General features: G+C 52.2%; 1 protein-coding gene across 7 annotated transcripts in view; it reads right to left on the bottom strand.

Moving 5' to 3' along the window:
• The window catches only part of PLEKHA7 (pleckstrin homology domain containing A7), a 143459-nt gene that overhangs the window by 33640 nt on the left and 88886 nt on the right, over nucleotides 1-20933 (bottom strand). For all 7 annotated transcript variants that reach the window (XM_075546012.1, XM_075546008.1, XM_075546013.1 and 4 more), the window contains exons 8-11: nucleotides 15834-16295; nucleotides 3724-4246; nucleotides 3220-3306; nucleotides 200-253 (exon numbers count right to left, since the gene is read on the bottom strand). In XM_075546012.1, the coding sequence (XP_075402127.1) occupies nucleotides 200-253; nucleotides 3220-3306; nucleotides 3724-4246; nucleotides 15834-16295 (1126 nt within the window). The remainder of the gene's footprint in view (nucleotides 1-199; nucleotides 254-3219; nucleotides 3307-3723; nucleotides 4247-15833; nucleotides 16296-20933) is intronic.

The raw sequence follows: 20933 nt of genomic DNA, 5'->3' as shown, positions 1-20933 counted from the left end.
AGAACATGAGGGGGCCCCAGAGTGGAAGGCTGTTGGAAACGACAGGGGATGCTGATTCCGACAGGGACGTCTTCAGCTGGGATCCAGATGTGTAAGACCTGCATGCGAATTGGCTTGGGGCTTGGTTCCCAGGAGGCTGGGGCTCTCAGAAAGGGAGTCCTGAGGATGGCGAGCCCCTTTCTGTCGCGGTCCCACTCACCTTTAGGTCCAGGTACTCCAGGTCTTTCTTCAGCTGGAGGTAGGTATCATCCGCCTTCAAATGAAGCACAGAGGAGAAAACAAGGTCATGATCACAGGGAGCTCCTGGCGTGGCTCACTGCCACAATGCAGCCTGAAGGATACGGGACTCCAGTGGACCAGCACATCAGGGCCACAGACGAAGCATGAGTGCACTTGCTGCGGCTCAGAGAGTCCTTGCAGCATGGCGGATCTTGTGGGGGAGGGGATGATGCGACGTGGAAGGGTGACAATGGAACACGCTACCAGAAGGCTACAGCAGCAGTGCAGCTAAGCTGGATGGTGAGCGCCCAAGACAGAACCAGAGAGGTAGACCTAGACGAGGGCCCATCTTTACGAGCGAGTCTGGGTCATCATCACTAACATTTCCCATTCTCCCATCACACCTTGGGAATGGGTCGCTTCAAATGCAAGAGGTAAGTGGACGCCCCCTCCCCAACTGGGGTGGATATGTGCCTGGAAGAGGCAGGCTGAGACCCTGGGTGACTCAGGGAAATCTCCAGGTTCCGGAGTAACAAGCACCAGCAGCTGCAGGACATTTCCCAAGAGGCAGAAATGTTTGCTCTTTTTGCTCAGCATGGAGCCAGGGTGGCGTGGCGAGGCCAGGAGGTAATCACGAAAGCTCCAGTCAGCTCTCGCTGGCCGTGGCCGAGTTCCACAAGCATGATTGATGACGGGCAGGGAGAAACAAAGCTCTGCTTTCCCAGACCCTGGGCTCGCCTGTGGGCAGGGACCAGGAACCGGCACGCGAGGCCGAGGGACTGTGAAAGCTGAAGAGAAAAACAGTCCAGTCACCGCTTTCTCACCAAACAAAGAGGGTCACCCAGGGAGCCCAGACCCCGACAGGCCAGGGTTGGGCCGTGTGGTCCTTGTTTCCCATAGAAGTGAGATGCTGCGGCTGTGCTTTAAGCATGGGAGGGCTGGAAGGGCCACGGTGGGGGCCACTACTCCCTTGCAAGATCTTATCTGGCTGTAAACTGTCCTCTTCCCCAGCCCCACTCCCCCCATTGGCTTGGCCCACTGTGCACAGGAGTAAGGCGTGCAGGGCAGAGGCACGTTAGTAAAATCACCCAGAGGGGATGGTTTTCGCACATGGCCCATCCCTTCCACTCAGCGGTAGGGTTGGTTTGTTTGAATGCATTTCTAAAACGAAAGAGGTACAGAAGGAGACCGTCCCCTCCCTTCCTCATCTGCCCCTGCCTCCCTCTGTGCAGCCCTGAGGGACCAGCCTCAGGCACCGGAGGCCCCCCCAGTCTGGGGAGGAGTCAGCTTCTTTAGGCTGCCTGAGAAGCCCAAGGAAGTGACCCCAGGCCACCCTTTGGGGAGCATGACAGCACAGCTCGCAGGTGTCAGACTCTATTTAAAACATGGTGCCAGATAGGACCTGTCTAAGGGACCCTGGGCAAGTCACTGTGTGTGTGTAGGTTACTGTGAGGTCCAACAGCATGAGATGGGCAATTGCTTTGTGAACCAGCAGGCAGGGCAGCAGGGGCAGACACCAGGCACTCTCCCTCCAGTCTGGCCCACGCCCATCGGCAGCCCGAGGTTCTCAGGATGGTAGCAAAGACAACAGCCAACACAGCCCTTTGGACACGAGCGCACGCCAGCCCCGGCAGCCGACAGTCGCCACTTGCAGCCCATTCAGGTCCCTCACACCACATGCAGTCCCCTGCCCCCGGGGCCCAGTGGCCTGGGTTCCCCCTCCCCACCCACCAGCCTGTGACTGGCAGACACAACCAGAAGCGAACAGGCATGGAGGGAGAGAACCAGCTAGCAAATACAGACTCCAGCGCGGCCCGCAGGTCACTCCCGTGCCGCAGTGGCCGGGCAGAGAGCGCCCAGCAGCGCTGACCTGGCAGGTGGGAAAGGTCAGCTGGTGCTGCAGGAACTGGCCCACGGCGAAATTTCGCACGCTGGCCAGCTTGGCCTGGTGCCGCCGCAGGCGGGCGAGCAGCAGCGAGAGCTCCTCCAGCTGCAGGTGTGTAGACACAGGGCGGGAAATGAGCCACCACCGCCACCGCGGGAGCCCGCACTCTAATTCACCCGTGTGTGGCACCGCGGATGTGGCACCGCTAAGTCATTAGTTTATTGATTCCATCGTTAGGACAAATAGAGGCGCCGGCAGAGGCGTGTAGGGAACTGCGTGTCCCCCCACCCTGGATTGAAGCCATGGACGACCTTTATGAATTTACTCTCAGTTTCCTGCCATACAAACTGCCCTGAGGTTTTACTGCCCTTTGTTCCTTTCCCGCCAGAGGGTGGCTGCCTTGACCCTTGCTAGGATTGGTGCTCTTTCACTAGCAGCTGCTATGCTCATTGGTCAATACATGACTGGTGGCATCTCCCCCCAGGCTCACCAGGAATACTTCATTAGCATACTTACCTGTTTGATCAGTTGCCCGCCATTTCTTCCTTGTTTGGAGATGCACAACTATTGGCTACCTCAGCTGTACCTTATTTTACATGTGACGTAATGGTGCCAGCCCCTCGCTGGCTATTTAAACCTCTGCTCTCAGCTCAATAAATGAGGCTTGATCAGATTCCTGTCTTGCCTCCATCTCTCCGCGCCCTTGCCCATCTTCAGTCCCAGTCCCTCTTTCAGGTACCCACGTTGTTGATGTCCCACAGGACGGGACAGAGGAGGGGCTGCAGGGAGGAGCTTTTGTTCCTTTTTCTCCCCCAGGAGTTCACCAAGGTACAGGCAAAGGTCGCCAGGCAGAGTGATGACCAGGAAGGGGGGAGAGGGGAGGGGCTAAGCTGGGCAGGGGGCTGAAAAAGGGCTTCTGGCAAAAGCCAGCCCCAAAGAGAATTCCTCCTAACGAGTGCCCACCCTGAACATCTCTGCCCACTCCACCCCCCCCGCCCCCCCCATGACCCTGAGCAAGGCATTGGACGGCTCAGAAGTGGGTGAAAACCCGCTGAGAAGGTGCTCGTAGGCTGAATCAGATCCTGGTGGGGAGAGCAAGGCAGGGAGCATCTTACCGATTTCCCATGTAAACTGGGGGCGCTGACGGTGTGGGTCATATAGCCCAGGGAGGGCATGGAGCGTCGGTCCACATGAGAGGAGTTCTGCAGGGCGGGAAGCAAGAAGTCACTGGGAGGCCGGGCTGGGCCTGCACCGCCATGTTCACCTCTCTGGCCCGCAGGCTCCCCATCTGTCGAATGGGAGCTCCTATGGACCGCCCTGGGCTCTACCACGGGGAGGCAGCGAGAGCACGCTGGAGAGGCAGCTAGGTAAATAACCAAGCTGCTCAGACCCGGGCTCTTTTCCTGCCTCAGAAGCAGCAGTCTGGCTGTGTGACCCGATGGAGGCTGCTTGGCCTCTCCGTGCGTGCCTCAGGGACCTCAGCCTGGAGAGGGTCACGCGAACACCTGCCTCACTGTCTCCAGCACCCAGGTACCACATGAAGACCAGCTCTCGTGCTCCCGAATCGCCCAAATTTATGTTCAAACCATCTTGGGGACCCTGAAATTCCCGAGCCTCACCTTGATGGCGTGTCCCCGAGCCTTCCGGGGAGACCCGCCCAGTGAGATGTCCACACTCCTCCTCTGGTCGGGGGGCTTCACAGTAACCCTCTCGGCTGGCGTGTGTGGCCGCCGGGCTGGGAAGGCCCTGGGGGGCCCTGGGGGCGGGATGTCAGACGGAGACGGAGGCACAGAGATGGAGCGGGGCACCTCTAGCATGCTCTTGCTCCGACCCTGCTCCATGAACTCTGGGGAGCCTGCAGAGATGGGGGCAGTGGGGCTCCCGTGCCGGAACTGCTGGCGCTGTTGCCACTCGTAGAGCTGCCACACAGTGCCGTCCCGGTGCGCCCGGCGCTCCTCGCTGGACATCTTCAGGTGGCTGGCTCGGTCCTGCGCGTACTTGTAGTCGCTGGGCAGGTTGCGGGGCGGGGGCGAGGAGCTCCCCGAGGGGTGTCGGGTGCTCTTGGGAAGAGTCTGGTAGCTTTCCGGGAAGGACAGGGACTGGCTAGGGCCCTGGCGAGGAAGCGTCTGGTCCGAGGGGAGGCTGAGGAGAAAAGGGCGGGAAAGTCAGCCAGCCAAGCACCTGGCCTGCCAGCCTTAGAAAGCACAGCCAACAAGCAGCTTCCTCGAGGCCGCAAGGACCTCCCCCAAGAACTACCAAGCAGACAGACGTCCAGGACTTCCAACAACCCCTCTCCCCAGAGGACTTCACCCACATTGTTCTCCCCACCCTCACCCTACTGCCCTGGTGACCTCTCCTGCCTACCAGCAGTCCGCTCTGCCAGGAGACGGGTGGGTGTATGTCTAGGAAAAGCCGTGGGTGGTGGTGGTGGTGGTGGGTATTTAAACAGTTCATTGTCAATGGGGAGCACATTTCCAGAGCACAGCACCTGCGCTGAACTGAACAATCCACCCACTGCAAGCCCCTCCCTGTGCCCTTTCTTCTCCCACCCCTTCCCTGGTTTCCTGTGTCCATCCACCCCGCTTTGAAACCCTCAGAAGGTGGCCCGAGCACACCAGAGGTTGCTTACTCCTAGGTTCCTGCCGCTCCCAAGGGATACTATCCCCTCACTGACCTGCCTGTAGTTTGGCTGGAAAGCAAGCACCGGAGTGGGTGGCGGGAGTTCCTAACGTGGCTGGCATCGTTCCTGTCACTCTAGTCTGCACATTCATCACTGAGCTCTGCCTGAGCACCCGGGAGGATCTCCTCATGACTGCCCACCCCGCCCAGGTCAACGGCTGCTCCAGCCACTCCCTCGCTCCAAAGCCTCCGACAGCTGCGACAGTTGCCCGCAGCTCCTGACACCTGCCCTCGTCAGTCTTCACCAATGGACCTCAAACAACCTCATTTCCCATCTGCCCAACATGCACCTTCCTCTCTTGACCCAGCTTTGTTTCCTGTTCTTACGAGGGCCAGGGAGAGCATGAAGAGTCAGGTGCCCCTCCGGCCTGCCTATATACCTGGGGGAGCCTGTGAAACCCCAATCTAAGCCTCGACCTTTCCCCCCTATTGTGCGGACAACCTCACTTAGGACAACGTGCCGAGGGAGACTTGGATAAGCGCTTGAATCCTTGCTGCACTATTTGCTGGCCAGGTGACTGCTCTAAGCCTCGCACCTGAGAACAGTACAAGGGGATTTCCAATTGTTTGTGGGGGAAATGCCATTATCTCTTACTTCTGTCTTTCCGTGAACTTTTTAAAGCCTCACTGGACTGTGAACATGACAGAGAGCAAGGCCATTTCCGAGCCTGGTACTAAAGGGACATCTGGCCAATGAGAGCTCCCCTGGCCCTCCAATCTTAAATATCACCCCTCCCCTGCCTGCACAGGCACCCTTATTGACACAGATGCCGCCCTCAGGCTTCAGGCCCTGCCCAGGCCTCCTCCCATAGCCTGGTGCCTATCTCTCACCCAGGGTCCTGGCTGAAGAAGCTCTCCAGCCAGGCAAGATAACTCTCCCCAGGCTAGCCGCATGCCTTCAGAGGCAGGAAGTGCACCTTGCTCTCTGCAGGACCATCCAGTCTGAGAAGTCTCCCAGCCCACACCCCACCCTCCCCACCCATGACCAGCACTTCACAGAGGCCGCAGCTCATAAAAACTCCAACTACACCAGCTAGCCAACTATCTACCAATTTTCTGAGAAAACTATTGAGCAAAGGACAAAGTATGGAGTTTTATTTAGCCTTAAAAGTCTACACTGTGAGGTTGAAAGGTGTTGTAGAGAAGGGAGCAAGCAAGGGGAGCAAAGCAATGAAGTCCCCGAGGAATCCCCCAAAAAAAAGACTTCTGATGGGGGCAGAGTTTGACACCTCATCAGACCTGATTGGAAAACGGGACCCACAGTGCCAGAGGAACATGGGAAAGGAGGGGTTTGGGGAAAGGGAGGAGGGACCCAACAAACCCAGGGACAAGAGAACAACAAGAGATCTAAAACTGATGTTGAGGAGGTCGTAGAATGCAGGTGGGTGTGATGGAGTGTAATGTAGCCGAGAGACATTATTGAAAGACGAATGAAGGTTGAACATGATGGTGAGACAGGAGGAAAGAAAAGAAAAAGAGGAAAGAACTAGGAGGCAGATGAAATTTATAGAGGTATAAATATAAGCATGTATATGTATATTTGTAAATTTATTCATATATAACAAGAGGGATATAGACCATAATATTTATATGTTAAGTAATAAGGCAGCAGATGGGCATTGACCTCTACTCAAGTCCTCCCTCAATGCAAGAACACTTTGTTCTAATAGCCTGGTATTCTGTGATGCTCACCTTCCCAACACCATTGCTGAAGACATATGGGTGTATAAGCAAATGTGGAGAAGAAAGCTGATGGTGCCCGGTTATCAAAAGATATAGTGTCTGGGTCTTAAAGGCTTGAAATTAAACAAACGATCATCTAGCAGGGAAACAACAAAGCCCACATGGAAGAAGCACATCAGCCTGTGTGATCACGAGGTGTCGATGGGATCAGGTATCAGAGGACCCAAAACAATCATATTGATGGGAATGAGGGGAGCCAGAGTGGAGACTGAAAGCCCATCTGTAGATAATTGGATATCCCCTCACAGAAGGATCACAAGGAAGGGATGAGGCCTCTAGGGTGCAGTATAGCACTGACAAAATACACAACATTCCTCTAGTTCTTTAATGCTTACACCCCCCCACTATCACGACCCCAGTTCTGTCTTACAAATCTGGCTAGACCAGAACATGTACACTGGTACAGTCCATTATCTTTTACTTCTGTATCTCTCAACTTCTGTTAGAGATAAGAGCTCTTGACACATGGAATCCAGGACAGATAAACCCCTCAGGAACAATAATGAGAGTAGCGATACCAAGAGGGTAAGGGGAAGGTGGGGGGGGGGGGAAGGTGGGGGGAGAAGGGGAAGAAAGGGGGACCTGATCACAGTGATCAATGTATAACTGTCCTTTCCCACCCCCACCCAGGGATTACAAAAAGAAACATGGATGAAGGGAGACAGCAGAAATTATAAGATATGAAAATAATCATTTATAATTTATCAAGGGTTCATGAGGGGGGTGCGGAAAGAGAAGCTGATACCAAGGGCTCAAGTAGAAAATGTTTTGAAAATGATGGCAACATATGTATAAATGTACTTGATACAATTGATGTATGGATTGTTGTAAGAGCTCCCAATAAAATGATTATATATAGAAAATGATGTTGTAGAGAGAGAACAAGTTTTGGTGACAGTCAGACCTAGGTGTGTCATCCTGACTCTGTCTCTCGATTCCATCTAGTAAATTTTTACATCGGACTTAACACATGCGAGACATTCTTCTCAACCTGTTCTACTCACGTGGTCGGCGGCCATTAGCTAGCTCGACATGGGAACCTGTTAGAACACAGCATTGGGCTCCATCTGAGACTTAAGGACCAGAAACCGTGGGGCAGGAGCACAGAGCCCTGCAGGGCACGCTGACACAGGCTGACATTTGGGAGGGGTGTTGCAAAGGTCAACTAATTCCTCACGTCTGCCTGTGGCCTCTGACCTCAGACAAATGTCCCTTGTAGGCCCTCTGGGCCTCGTGTTTCCACGATGAAAGGGGGATAAGGTTATTATGGGACCTCAGAAATACTTGTCAGAGATGGTAGTGCGCCCCCCCTTAGGACCCACCCCCCCACCCCCGCTGCCCTGCTCCTTATAGCACTTTCTTTTTTTTCAAATCACTTTAGTGGGGGCCCGTACAACTCTGATCACCATCCATCCATCCACCCATCCTTTGCGTCAAGCACATTTGTACATTTGTTGCCATCATCATTCTCCAAACATTTGCTTTCCACTTGAGCCCTTGCATTTTCATTGCAATCACAGCTCATTTTCAGAGCTCAACCCAGACAGCTTGTCTTGCTGGGCAGGAGTGCCTGCTGGCCACTAGGTGGCAGGGTTTGCCGCTGCTGTGAACGCGTAGCTGAGGACCTGCGAATTCTCCAACAGCAGGGATGGGGTTCTTGGCAGAAGACAGAAGGCAGGTGTGTGTGTGTGGTGGGGGGACAAGTCCCTGGGGATTTACTAACCACTGTTGACAGCCTGAAGCAAGATGTGAAGCAAAAGGGTGTCATAACGGTGCTCCTATGCTCTTGCCCCTCCCTCTGTCTGGTTCAACAGCCCACTCTCCAAGTGGGCAGTGTCTGTCTGGATGGTGAAAATCCCCCACTGAGCAGCTCCCCACTGCCCTATGCTTCGGGCACACTGCCTGCTCCCCCCACCCACAGCTGGCCATTTTGGGGTGAACCCACAGAGGCCAGCCCGATGGTGGAAGCTGGATCCAGAGGTCAATGTATGGTCAGGAGTTCCACAGGGGCCGGCTGGGCCCAGGGCAATTTGAGCCTGACAACAGGCCCTCTAGCCGGCCCCACCGGCCTTAGCCAGAAGAGAGGCTCAGGGTGTGCTGTCCTCACATTGCTCTGTGGCCCGGTGGTCTCCCTGTCCCGAAAGGCCCCTGACAGCACGTACAGCCACCGTCTCCACAAAGTGGCCGTGTCAAAATGTGAAAGCCCTTTTCAGCAACCAGTGATTTATGCAGCAGATATTCCTTTGCCCTATTCCTCCATCCGTGACCCTCCGATCCACTGTTCAGGCCTCCTACTTTCTCCTCTTCCTAACTGTCAGGTTTAAGTACCCCCACCCACCCCTCACACTTGTTTTGGTTTGTTTTACACTTGTTCTTTTATAAGTATGCTTTACTGTAAATGCCAGAAAACATTGCATGATTAGAATTTTCAAACCACCCCTTAGAACATAAGATTCTAGGACAGAATTGTGCTGGTCGGAGCGGAGCTTTCATACAAGCGTTCTTCCCACTAGGCCAGCATCAAGCACCTCGCTCTGAGTTAGTGCCCCAAGGGGTGATGCTTGGGAAGGTCCTCTCTGGTCACAGTGGATTTTTTTCATAAAAGCATAAAAGGTGCCATCCAAACAGCTGAGTTTGAAAATGTCTCCAAGAATAGATTTGCAGATTTGACGATTGTATAAGTGTAATGGAGAGTACTTTGAAGGTGTTTTGTAAAAAAAATATTTTTTAATTGCATAGCTTGGAAAAAAAATTCCATTTTGGGGGTGTACCCCTTTCACACGCAGATGCCACAACTTTGCTTGCTGAAAGTGAAGAGGACTTGAAGCGCTTATTGATGAAGATCAAATATAGTTACAAGTATGGATTATACCTCAGTGTAGAAAACAAAGCTCACAACAGGATCAAGTAGGACAAAGTGACAGAGAAGTACTGGAGTATTGATCGTGGAACCAAGTCAAATGAAATCTGTGACGATGCTAATCTGGACATGTGATAAATACAAGAAGATCGATACTGGCAAGAATTTCAGTTTACTCATTTTCACAATCACAACCCCACCACTGGTCTGACAGTTTGTTGTACTACGGGGGCTTGCTTGTTGCTGTGATGCTGGGAGGTAGGTCACCAGTATTTTAAACCAAACTGAGCAGGTTTCAGCACAGCTTCTAGATCAAGAAGAGTCCAGGAACAAGGGTTAGGCTGTCCACTTCCGAGAGATCAGCCACCGAAAATCCTGAGACTCATGGTGTGACGTTGCCAGATAGAGTCCCCGAAGAGGGAGCAGGCTGTCCACTTCTGAGGTAGCCACTGAGGAGACACCTCTGCCCCAGTCGTATTTCGAGTGCCTTCTAACGTGACAGGCTCATCTTGTGGCACTCTGTCTGACACTGAAGATGTCTCCCCAAAGCAGAGTTGACCATAATCATGGGGGTAGAGAAAAGCTTCTGGGACCCTCATTAGCTAATGGGGCATGACTCAAATATCCATTAATAATTAGAACATGGGATAGATGACATGTAAATCTAGGAAAATTAGAAGTCATTAAAAATGAAATGGAACCCCAGAAAATCATTGTTTTAGAAATCAGTGAGCTAAAATGGACTGGTATTGGCCATATTGATTTGTTTTTTAAAACAAATTTAAATACATAGATTTTGGTGGGGGGGTTCTGGGGATTTTTGGTACCCCCTCATATGTCAGCTTGTCCCCCCAAAAAATGAGGTGAAATAGAGCATCTCCAAGTAGAGCAACAAAGCACTACTGTGGTTTAGAGCTGCAGACACAGGCTCGCACTGCAGTGCAAACCCGTCTCCCAATGCCCTCAGGCTCCCCCTAGGAACCCTACATAAACTTCCCGAGACTAAGTCTGCCAGGAGCAGTAGCCTCATCCTTGTCCTGTGGATCAGCCAGTGGGTTTGAACCGACAACTTTGCAGTTAGCAGCCCAGCGTCTAACCTACAGCATCACCAGGGCTCCTTTTCCAAAAAAAACTTTTTTGCTTTTATATGTTGACAGTTGTGTTGATGTATCAGTTACATGTCACACAATTCAGTGGTTCAAACCCAGAGCTCTTTCTAACGCGATTAGCAGTCTTAGTCACACACAAAGTAGAGCGCTGCATCATCACCTTGTTAAACGGATGAGTTGGTGTTTTTTTTTCATGAAAGTAGCCAGCTATATGTATTGCCTGACTGTCAGAACTTACACACATAGTTTTAGGGGGGAAAGTGCGAATGTGAGCTACAGACCTTTCTACACAAGTGGATTATCACACTGAGCAGACGCTCACCCAGAGACGGGACGGCATTTTCTCCTCCAGAGGGCCATCTGAACTCTCCCTTCACATTCTCATGTCACACCCTTCTGGGCCCATGGAGATGGACTTCCACCGTGGGGCTGAACTTCCTGAAATGCCTCCAACGTGGGGGAACTATTTTCCACTACAGTCCTGATGTCACCCTGCCACCCCACATCTGAGAGGAAGTCTAGCATGATCCCGCCCACCTCTCATCTCATGCCATTGACTTTGCATCTGTCAGCTCCCTGATGCACCCCCACACTCCCCAGCACGGGCTGCTGTATGGAGAACTTCAAATGCAGATTTGTCAGTCACCCCGTTTTAAAAAGCCCTTTTTATAACCCTGCTCACAAAGGGTCTCTCATTGCCCATGCCATTGACAAGTTCCTTCCTGCCATTCCCTCCTATAGGTGTAGTGCTTTCAAGTTGAGCTGCTAACCTCAAGGTCAGCTGTTTGAAACCAGCAGCTGCTCCTCTGAAGAAAGATGAGGCTTTCTACTCCTGTAAGGAGTTAGTGTCTTGGAAACTCGCAGGGGCAGTTCTACCCTGCTCTATCTGGTCGCTCTGAGTCAGCATTGACTCAATGGCAACAAGAGTTTTTCCTTTCCCTCCTATTTCTCTGCTTCCCGACCCCACTTCCAAATTCTAGCTCTGTTGATTAGGAGAACTTGAGCCTGCCCACCAAGAAGCATGGCTGAATTAAGTGACTTGCCTTGGAGCCGACCCTGACTCAACGTGGGCTCCCCTGGGTGAGAAGATCACTGTGCTCCATGCGGTTCCCATGGCTGGTTTTCAGAAGGAGACCAGCTTCCCGGGAGTGGACTGCATCATCTTTCGCTCTGGAGAGGCTGACAAGGTGACCATTTCTTCCGAGGTGCCTCTGGATGGACTAAGAGCTACCACCTCTCCGCTAGCAACCAAGAGCAAGCCCCAGGGGCTCCGGAGTGACAAGTGGCCTCTGCTATTGACCACAGACCTGAGGGCCTTCCTTCCGTGATCCCCGTGTCCGAGGAAGAGGAACTCACTGAGGCAGAGTCTTTACTGGCACCATGACGAACTGCTGATTGAAAACAACCAAAACCTCACTGCCACTGAGGTGATGCTGACTCTGTGAGCCTGTAGGACAGGGTGGAACTGCCCTTGTGAGTTTCCGATGCTCTAACTCTTCATGGGAATAGAAAGCCCAGTCTTTCTGCCGCAGAGCAAGATGGTGATTTTGAACTGCTGACCTTGCATTTAGCAGCCCAACTCATAACCACCACACTACCAGGGCTCTTACTGCTGACTGACCTCCTTGCAGACAAGACTGTCCCCCCAGTCCTCCTGTTCCTGGCAGCTCTTCCTTGTAGAGACTTGACTATTGCCTAACCCTTGGGCCAGGCTTTTCCAGGTCTGTTGTCAATATTCCTGGGGCTATTATTAATTAATGAGCCTCAACCCTGACGACACATTAGAATCGCCTGGTCATGGATGGGGGAGGGCAACTGCTTTTTAAAAAGCTGGTGTCCGGGCTCCAGCCCAGACCAGTAGAATCAACATTTTTGGGTGTCTGACCCAGGTCTCACTCAACATTCAACCTCTCCAGATGCAGTCAAGCCATCAGTTCCTCCAGGGAGTGGACGCTGCAATCACCTGGGGGAGGGCCTAGGCTGCAGACTCTCGTTACGCATCCCCAAACGATCGTATTGTACAGCAGGCTGAACCACTGCTCTAAGGAAACTACCCTGGCACCACAGCTACTGCAGCGGCATCAGTTAGCCCTCCATTTGCACCCACATTCCTTAAGACCTACAAGTCATCCCCACCTGGACCTGGACACCCACAGCCTCTCCAAGCCCACTCCCCTCTCCTCAGCTTGCATCTGGCACGTGACACCACCTGCACCTATGAACCGTGACCTGAAACCCATCTGTGCCGGCTCCCGCCACCCCGGGATACATCAGTTCGGCAGGGCCTATAGACTGCCCAGGCTTGACACTACTCGTCCTGCGCTCCCCAGGCCCTCCTCACAACCCCCAGCCTCCTTGCCCTCTTCACCGCTCTCATCTCCACCCAAACCACAGTCACACCGCCTCCTCTCCTCAGTTCAAGTCCCTTCCTCCCCTGGACCAGCTTCCCGACTGTTAACCCAGCTTAGTCGTCCTCAGGGCTGAGAGGCAGGTGAGAACAGAGACACGTTTACACTCTCGGTGGAGTAGAAACTGCACCGACATCTTTGGAGGGCAATCTTGTCACATTTCCCATAATTGAAACTGCCTGTACTCCATCTCGGCCATCCCACAGACTTCGTAGTTTGTCTTTCACATATACTTGCACGCCAAGACAACTAATTGCAAGACAACCGTATCCTCTGCAATCGGAAACATTCCCATCAACAAGGAATCGTATGTCCAGACACTAAGGTACTCTGCAGCATTTGATGGCGAGGAGATGGCGTAACGTCTGGTGGGGTTTCGTCAGGTGCAATGTATCCGAGAGGAATTACTGAGAGCCAAATGGAGGGTGAGCATGATAGTGGGACAGGAGGAAGGTGAAAGGAAATAGAGGAAAGAAGTAGGGGGCAAAAGCTATTTACAGAGGTATAGCTATAGGCATATATAGATATATTAATTTATAGTGAAAGGGCTAAAGGTCAGTGTACATATATTTATATGTTCAGTGTTAAGATAAATGCTTTCATCATCAAATTCATGGAAATGCCAGGGTGTGCTCTCACCGAAAAGTACACTATCACTGTACAGGGAAGCTGGGATGAAGTAAATGTGTGTCCGACAGAATGCGCAGGAAAAGACGTCGATTCTAACTCACAACAGACCCTGCAGGACAGGCAGAACTGCCCCGAGGGGCTCCCAGACTGTAACTGTCCACGGGAGCAGACAGACTTGCCGTTCTCCCTTGGAGCGGATGGGGGTTTCCAACTGCCGAACTTGCCGTGAGCAGCCCAACGGTCACCACTCTGCCACCACGGCGCCTCGATCACACGTCTGTAGACACTAACCCTGGACTAGTCAAGACACAGCAATGTGTCTTCTACGCATGCATATGGAAGCACCGGGACACTGCTAAAGAACTGAAGAGTGGGTGCCTCGAGGTGCAGAGTCAGGGGCAGGACGGGTGGCAGTTGTACTATTTCAATTCTTAAGCTATCGGACACTTTAATAAAAACCAGAAGATGCAACAGGCAAACTAAAGCTGTCTCATCCTGGATGGCATACACCGGAGTGACCTGGCAGGGTCCTCCAGCACGCCTGCACCTGCTACCGTACGGCCGAGGAAAGCCTCCGATCTCGGTGAGATGACGGCCCCGAGGGTTGGAGGTTGGAGCCGAGCAGGGCTGGGAAAGGATCGCTACGGCTGTTCCTGAGATCACTGTAGCAGGTGATCGTGAATCTGCCTCTCTGCCAATACCCTTCAAACCACTGTCCTAAAAATGCGCGTGCCATTCTCCTGTTTCACAGCCATCATCGACTGTGCCAGGCCTTCGTGATTAAACACCTAACTCTATAGCATAGGGGGAAGGCCTTCCGTTTCTGTCCTATTGCAGTCACTCAGTTGCTCCAGCCCAAAGCCCAGGATCACCCCTTGGTTCTTCCCTTCCCTGCATCCTGCACATCTAATGCATTGGCAAGCTTCGTTGCTTCAACCTCCAACATGCACCTCAACTCTGTTTGTTTCTATTTCTCGTCACCAACCTGGACTACGGCCACAACCTCCTCACTGAGCTATCTGCTTTGTGAAATATTAATCAGATCCCATCCTTGGCCTGTCTAAAACTTCCAGCAGTACCCTCTTGTTGCTCTTCAAATAAAATCTAAGTCCCTTACCTTGAAGTGAGAGGATCTACGTCATACAATCCCTGCCAACCTTCTAATCCGCTCACAGCTACCCGCCAGGGGACCCACCGAGCTCGGCACCATGTCTAGGAGTTTCCTTCTCCCCAGTCCTTGGGCAATCGCTTGCAGTGTTCAACGAGACAGATCCAGTTGAATGGTCATCAGTGACACCTGCTCAGGCCACCTCAGCTACAACACAGGCGGCCTTCTCTCTTCCTGGTCTGCCTGCCCAGCAATATGTGCACCCATCGCGTTGGGTGTTTCCAGTGTGCTTTCCCCACCGCCCACTCTCACACTGTCTCGATGGAATTACAGCAGCCCACACCATGCCTACACATCTCAACACGATTTCCCCAGGACCGTCACAGCGCACAGGTGGAAAACAGAGAGAAGTAAAGAAAGGCATTTGAGAACACATTCATTAGGATGGTGGCAGCTTGGCCCGTGCTCACTGCTCAGGCGCATGCACTAAAGCCACTCGGGTCCTCTGGGAGCTCTCCGAATGCACAAAGGCTTTCTACCTCCTCTCCCACCGGTGGCTTGTTTTAGTGGCTTCTGAAGATCATCTGGAAGTTAGGTGACCGTGAATTCATCAGGGCCATAAATGTGTCCTAATTCCTCTAAACTCATGAGACAATATAGACGGTACTTTGCAAACAACAGGAGATGCAAGCCTTCTAAGTAAAAGCTGCTGCCTGAAGGAATGAGTGCCATAAAGTCCAGTGTCAACAGGGCCTACGTATTTTCTTCTCCATGTGCCTAGAATTAAGGAATCAGTTACTCTGCTTTCTACAAATAATTTCGAGGATGCAGAGAATCAGCAGCATTAAGAGAAGATCAGTTACTATCTGCAGGCTGAATGTCTCAAGGCCCGATCTTGGGGACCTGAGATGCCTCCTGATACAATCTGTGAGGTTGAGAAGCCGACCGACCTGGGTCTGAACCCTGTATCAGTCACTATCCACGCACCCTGGGCAGGTGCCTTCACCTTCCTGGGGCCCCGTTTTTTGGTCTGAGACTGGGGAATAGCACCTTGTCCTTGCAGAGCAGTAACAGGGCTGGAGAGCTAATGGACGCACAGAGTCTAAAGCCACGCTGAGTGCTGGGTAAATGGTAACTGTTGCGATTATGTTCTTATGTGCATTATTAGCAGCGACCCGAGTCTATTACTGACCTCCTGCCGTCCCCCTTCTGCACCTTCACCCAGTGTTCCACCTGGGCCAGGCTGCTCTTCTTCTGGCTGTGCTTTTCAGGGTTGGTCCTGGGAGGAAAGGCTCGCTGGTAGCCGCCAGTCCCATTCTGCTCGCCTGGGCCATATGTCGGGGGCAGCACGCCATTCCTCTCTGCACGCTGGGGCTGTGCCTGCTGACCTCTCGGGCCCCCAGGCAAATCCACAAACAAGGCATCCTCCTCAGCGGGCGAGTACGGAGACCTAGCCTTGCTCCTGTCCCACTTGCCCTCCAGCGGGTCCCTCTGGGAACGGTATCGCTCTTCTTCCTGCTCCCGCCTTTCGAAGCCATCATGGCCCTGATGAGGACATTCCCTTGCGTGTCCAGATCCCACGTGGCCACAGCCCCGGCAAGACTGTGTGTGATTGGCCTGGGGGACTGCCTGCCGCTCCGCCTTCTCCACGTCCCTGCAATGACATCAGCACATTTAGCCTGCTCCGGACAGAAGAGAGAGGGGCCTTTCTCCCTGACACCTGGGGCGGAGTCCTAGTTGTGCCTGCGTCCATCACCTGGGACCAGGGGCTCCATAAACTCTGCAGGATTCCGAGTAGGGAGGCAGGGAAACTGACTTCAGGCCAGCCCAGATGGACCAGAAAATTTACCAAGGACCCTTGGACTGGGGCAGCCAGCCTGCTGGTACTCCCAGGCAGAAAGATTAGGGCCCTAAGGCCCATCACTCCAGAAAACAGTCAAACCAGAGGGATCTCCGTGGTAAACTGAGAGCGCAAAATGCAACTGAGTCCTCATTTACATGTAGTCAGATCCCATCTGTCCCTGCAACAAGCTCACACTCTCCCCAAGCCCAAACCCACTGCCATGGAATCAATTTAATTCAGCTGCCAATAATCAGTAGAAGCTCAGACCGGAATCCATCCAGCCTGGGGCATGGCTGGAAAGTCGACATAAAGTGAAGCTATAATCCTTAGCACAGGGCCAGCTTCTTATTGCACGTGGGTCAACTGGTAGCCTTAAGCTGTGGTAGAGCTTGGATTCTGAGCATGCCCATTTGCAGAAGGCCATGGCTGACAGTGAATGCCCCAAAACCCATCCAGAGTCCTTAGGTAGATGAAGCCTCCACTGAATTCCTTCTGACCATTAACCCAGGATGTCGATAGTCCTGCCCTCAGGTAGAGTGCATTGGAAAGTAGAGTGCCTTCGCCTTCTCCAGGGCAGTCTAACTAAGGGGCTTGCCTGGATGTGTTCTTGATGTGCGCCGGGCTCACAGAGTTACGAGTCTCACCCAATCAGACGAGTTATCCTAGCTAATAACGATGTATGTGTCCAAACCACGGGGCCGTTCCCGCTTTTGGAGTCCCACCTGGAACTCCCATGTATTGCTCTGCCACCAATCATAAATTTGGGGCAGTTTCCTTTGTTCCACGCTTTATTTACGTAGCGTCCTGATTGTGAATCCTGGGAGGTCACTTTGACCTCACGCTAATGGCTTCCTTCCCCCAGGTGAAGCGTCTGTGTTGCTGTCGCTTTTAAGACTCAATGAATGTCCTCCTCAAAAAATATCCGAGATGGGCGTCTCTTCTGTGCCCTAGAGCTGAGAAAAACAATCCCCAATCTCACTGCCCATGTATTAATAGTTTTTCTAGGAAAATCCAAAGGTTTTTTAGGGAAAATAGTTCTTTGGACCTTCCTTCTTTCTCTCTCATTATAAAACCAAAAATAAAATGAAAGGAAAAAACAAACTCAGTGGCAGTGAGTTGGTTCCAACTCATGTACAGGGACTCTACATGACAGGGTAGAACTTCCCCCTGGGTTTTTCTGACACTGTAACTCTTTACGGGTGCAGAAAGCCTCGTTTTTCTACCTCAGGATAGGTGATGGTTTTAAACTGCTGACCTTGGGCTTTGCAGGCCAACACGTAACCACTATGCCCACCAGGGCTCCTTTAGGGAAAAAAGAATCCTTATAAAGCTTATAAAGGGCCCACTCTGCTGCAGGATGTCCGCACCTTTAGTCTTCCTCTAATGCTCTAGAACACCATCACTGTGACCCACCTGGGGCCTTCAAGCTGCCCAGACTGGCGGTGATCTTTACTATTTCTCAAACTCAGAACCCACCCCCGGGGTGAGCTAAGGCAGAAGACTAGGGACCTTGCTGCTCTCGGTGCTTTATAAGCCGGCACACTGCTTTGGGTTTCATCTGCACTGATGTTTCCAACTCATTACTCCGGTGGTGAAACCTGAGCAGCTGGACCACCCTGCTAGTCACAGCCCCTTGCCATGAACGCCAGAGAGTGCGACCAATGTGCCACCTGCAGGGGCGCCATGAAAATGAACGGGGAAAGAGAGTTCTTTCATCCAAGGACCCCAAGGCTGTGAACACAAGGTCTCAGCCAACCGACTGTCATGTGGATTTGTCTCTTCACCAACTGACTACCGCTTCCTTCCTGGGCGCCTATGGGTTTCCCAGTAAGGTGGGCCAGGGTGGGGGAGCGTTTCTGCCTTCAAAGCCAGGTGACTCTAGAGCCTGATATAATCATGATCGCCACATTTAGTGCTGGTCATCCACCACCACCACCACCACCACCACCACCACCACCACCTCTACCACCTCTACCTCCACCACCACCACCTCCCAAAGAAACAAAACAACAAGTTCTAGACTTGGCTAATCATTGCTAACCTTGGAGCTAATTTTATAACTCGAGCGCTTAGTCTTGACTGTGTGCTCTCATATGAGGGTGTGGTTGTTCGTTGCTGTAGAGTCTAAGTGAATTCACAGCAACTCTATGAACCACAAAAGGCAACGCTGTTCCGTCCTGAGCCTTCTTCACCACGGCCGGTTGCATGCTGAGTTCCCTGTGTCAGCCTCTGTGAGTTATGGGTGCATTCTGACTTAGGGGGCTCATCCTCCAGGAGGATTCAGACATTCTGTTGGGGGCCATAGGGGTCTCACTGGCTAACTTTTGACAGGAGATCTTCAGGCCTCTCTTCCTAGACTGCTTCGTCTGGAAGCTCTGCCGAATCCTGTCCACCACGGGGACCCTGCTGGCATTTGAAATACTGGTGGCAGTTTCCAGTATTAAAGCAACATGCAAGCCACAACAATATGACAAGATGACAGATGGGTGGTAATCATATGCATATGTACACTTCCAAAAATACCAACAGTTTCTGAGAGTGACTTTGATAAGATGATAAACCCTCTTCCTTCAGATCCATGCCTGCACTGACTGCACAACAGATCTTTAGACTGTGGCTCAAGGATGGTAACCTGCATGCCACCTGGTCTTCTCCTAGGCTGAGCTGTGGGTGGCGCACAGCTCTTTATTCCTGTGACTGCTGGGGTTGACATCAAAGGCCCTTGTGCTCAAAATGTGCGGACTGTGGCCGTGGACAAGAAATGATGGTGAAGATAATGTTCCCTGCCCCTGCCCTATCTTACTTAAACATTTAACTTACTAAGTTGTGGGGTTGGAAGCAAACACATGGTTTAGTGTCTCCCTGTCTCGCCTTCAATTTAGCACATGACTTCTCAAATCAAGAGGCTTGTCACAAAACAGATCTGCAATGCTCCATTTAGCACTTGAGCAGGAAAGGAGGAAGCCCCCTCGGGCTGTCAATGACGGTGCCGCTCAGAGAACTTGGTCCTACATCGTGCTGGCATTTGCAAGCAGATCAGAAGTTTCCAGATGGGCTGCCATTCCTGTGCAGGTTGGTGCTGCCAGAATGAGCACCTGGTATCAGTGACTGTCCCCAAACACAGGAACTTCCTCGAACCTGTAGGCCGATGTGACTGCAACTCCTTTAATCCTGGTAACAAGCCTATGCACTCAGACAAACAGGTCTACAAAGCACACATCATTCTCAGAAGCCCACATACCTGGAAATCTGTAAGAGCTGGGATTTTAATCTGGAGGTCTGTCTGACATCAGAGACTAAGAAGCTACAGGAAGAGATATTCATGGCAAAAGAAACAGACACAGTAAGAGGAGGCTTCAGAGAGAGACAGCATAGTGATTAATCGCAAGGCCAGCAGTTGGAAACCCCTACTTAGCCTCTCCGAGGGAGAAAGACCAGGCTTTCCACTCCTGTGAAGAGCTGCCATCTCAGAAACCCATAGAGGCAGTTCTACCCTGTCCTGGAGAGGCACTGTGAGCTGGAATCGACTCGATGGCAGGGAGTTTGGGCTTTGAGCCCAAAAGTTGTAGGGAAATGGAATTAAATGATAAGGAAAGATGTCCATGAACCTTCTGTGGATAAATCATAAAAAGTGAGGGATAAGTCATCTGGCCTGAATACTGGCTGTGTGCACCATCCTTGTCCTCCTAAGCAGTCACTGATTCTTTCTCTGCCCACAGCCCTACAGGCCTGAGCCCGCGGTCCTCATCTGCTCACCCCGCCCCCCAGTCCCCAAGGGCTCTACCTCTGGTTCCCAGAGTGAATGAAGCATCTGTGCCCAGGCCCGTGTCAATCGCCACGCTGCATTCTTTGAACACAGTAAATGGTTTGGGGTATAAAGGTGATCTAAGAATCGGAGAGTGTCTAGGACAGACTTACTCTTGTATGCAGGCCTTTAACCCAGATGACACGAGTCTCTGGCTATTGCTACTATCTTGCCAACAGATTCTAGAGCTCGCTGGGACCCCCCATTGAGCTCTAGAATGAATCCAACTCAGAAGGAGGCAGAGTTCAGAGCCTGAGGACAATTATTTGTACTGGCATTGGCTGAGTCCTGAATCCAGCTGTTTCTAATGCCAGATCTATTCTGACCTTTTCAGTAACATGAACCAAGTCCCCACCCCCATGGCAGTTACATAACCTCCTGTCAACTTACGAAGGGGTGGAGTCTAACCAGTCAATCAGGTCACAGCTTGATGACCTCATTTGGAGGTGCTAAGGCGATAAATAGCTCTCTGGAGGCCAGATACACTCTGCTTGTCTCCCTGCAAGACATTCCTGTTGATAAACCACATGGAGCTACAGAGCCAGAGCTGGAGGAGCCACATAGAGACCCATGCCAGTGCTGCGATGCTTCCACCCCCACTGGATCCACAAGACTTTCCACCCACTGGCCTGTGATCTTCCTGC

Source organism: Tenrec ecaudatus, chromosome 4 (genome assembly GCF_050624435.1).
Source record: "Tenrec ecaudatus isolate mTenEca1 chromosome 4, mTenEca1.hap1, whole genome shotgun sequence".
Taxonomy (NCBI): domain Eukaryota; kingdom Metazoa; phylum Chordata; class Mammalia; order Afrosoricida; family Tenrecidae; genus Tenrec; species Tenrec ecaudatus.
Note: the sequence above shows the minus strand (reverse complement) of the source record. Positions and strands in the feature narration are given on the sequence as shown.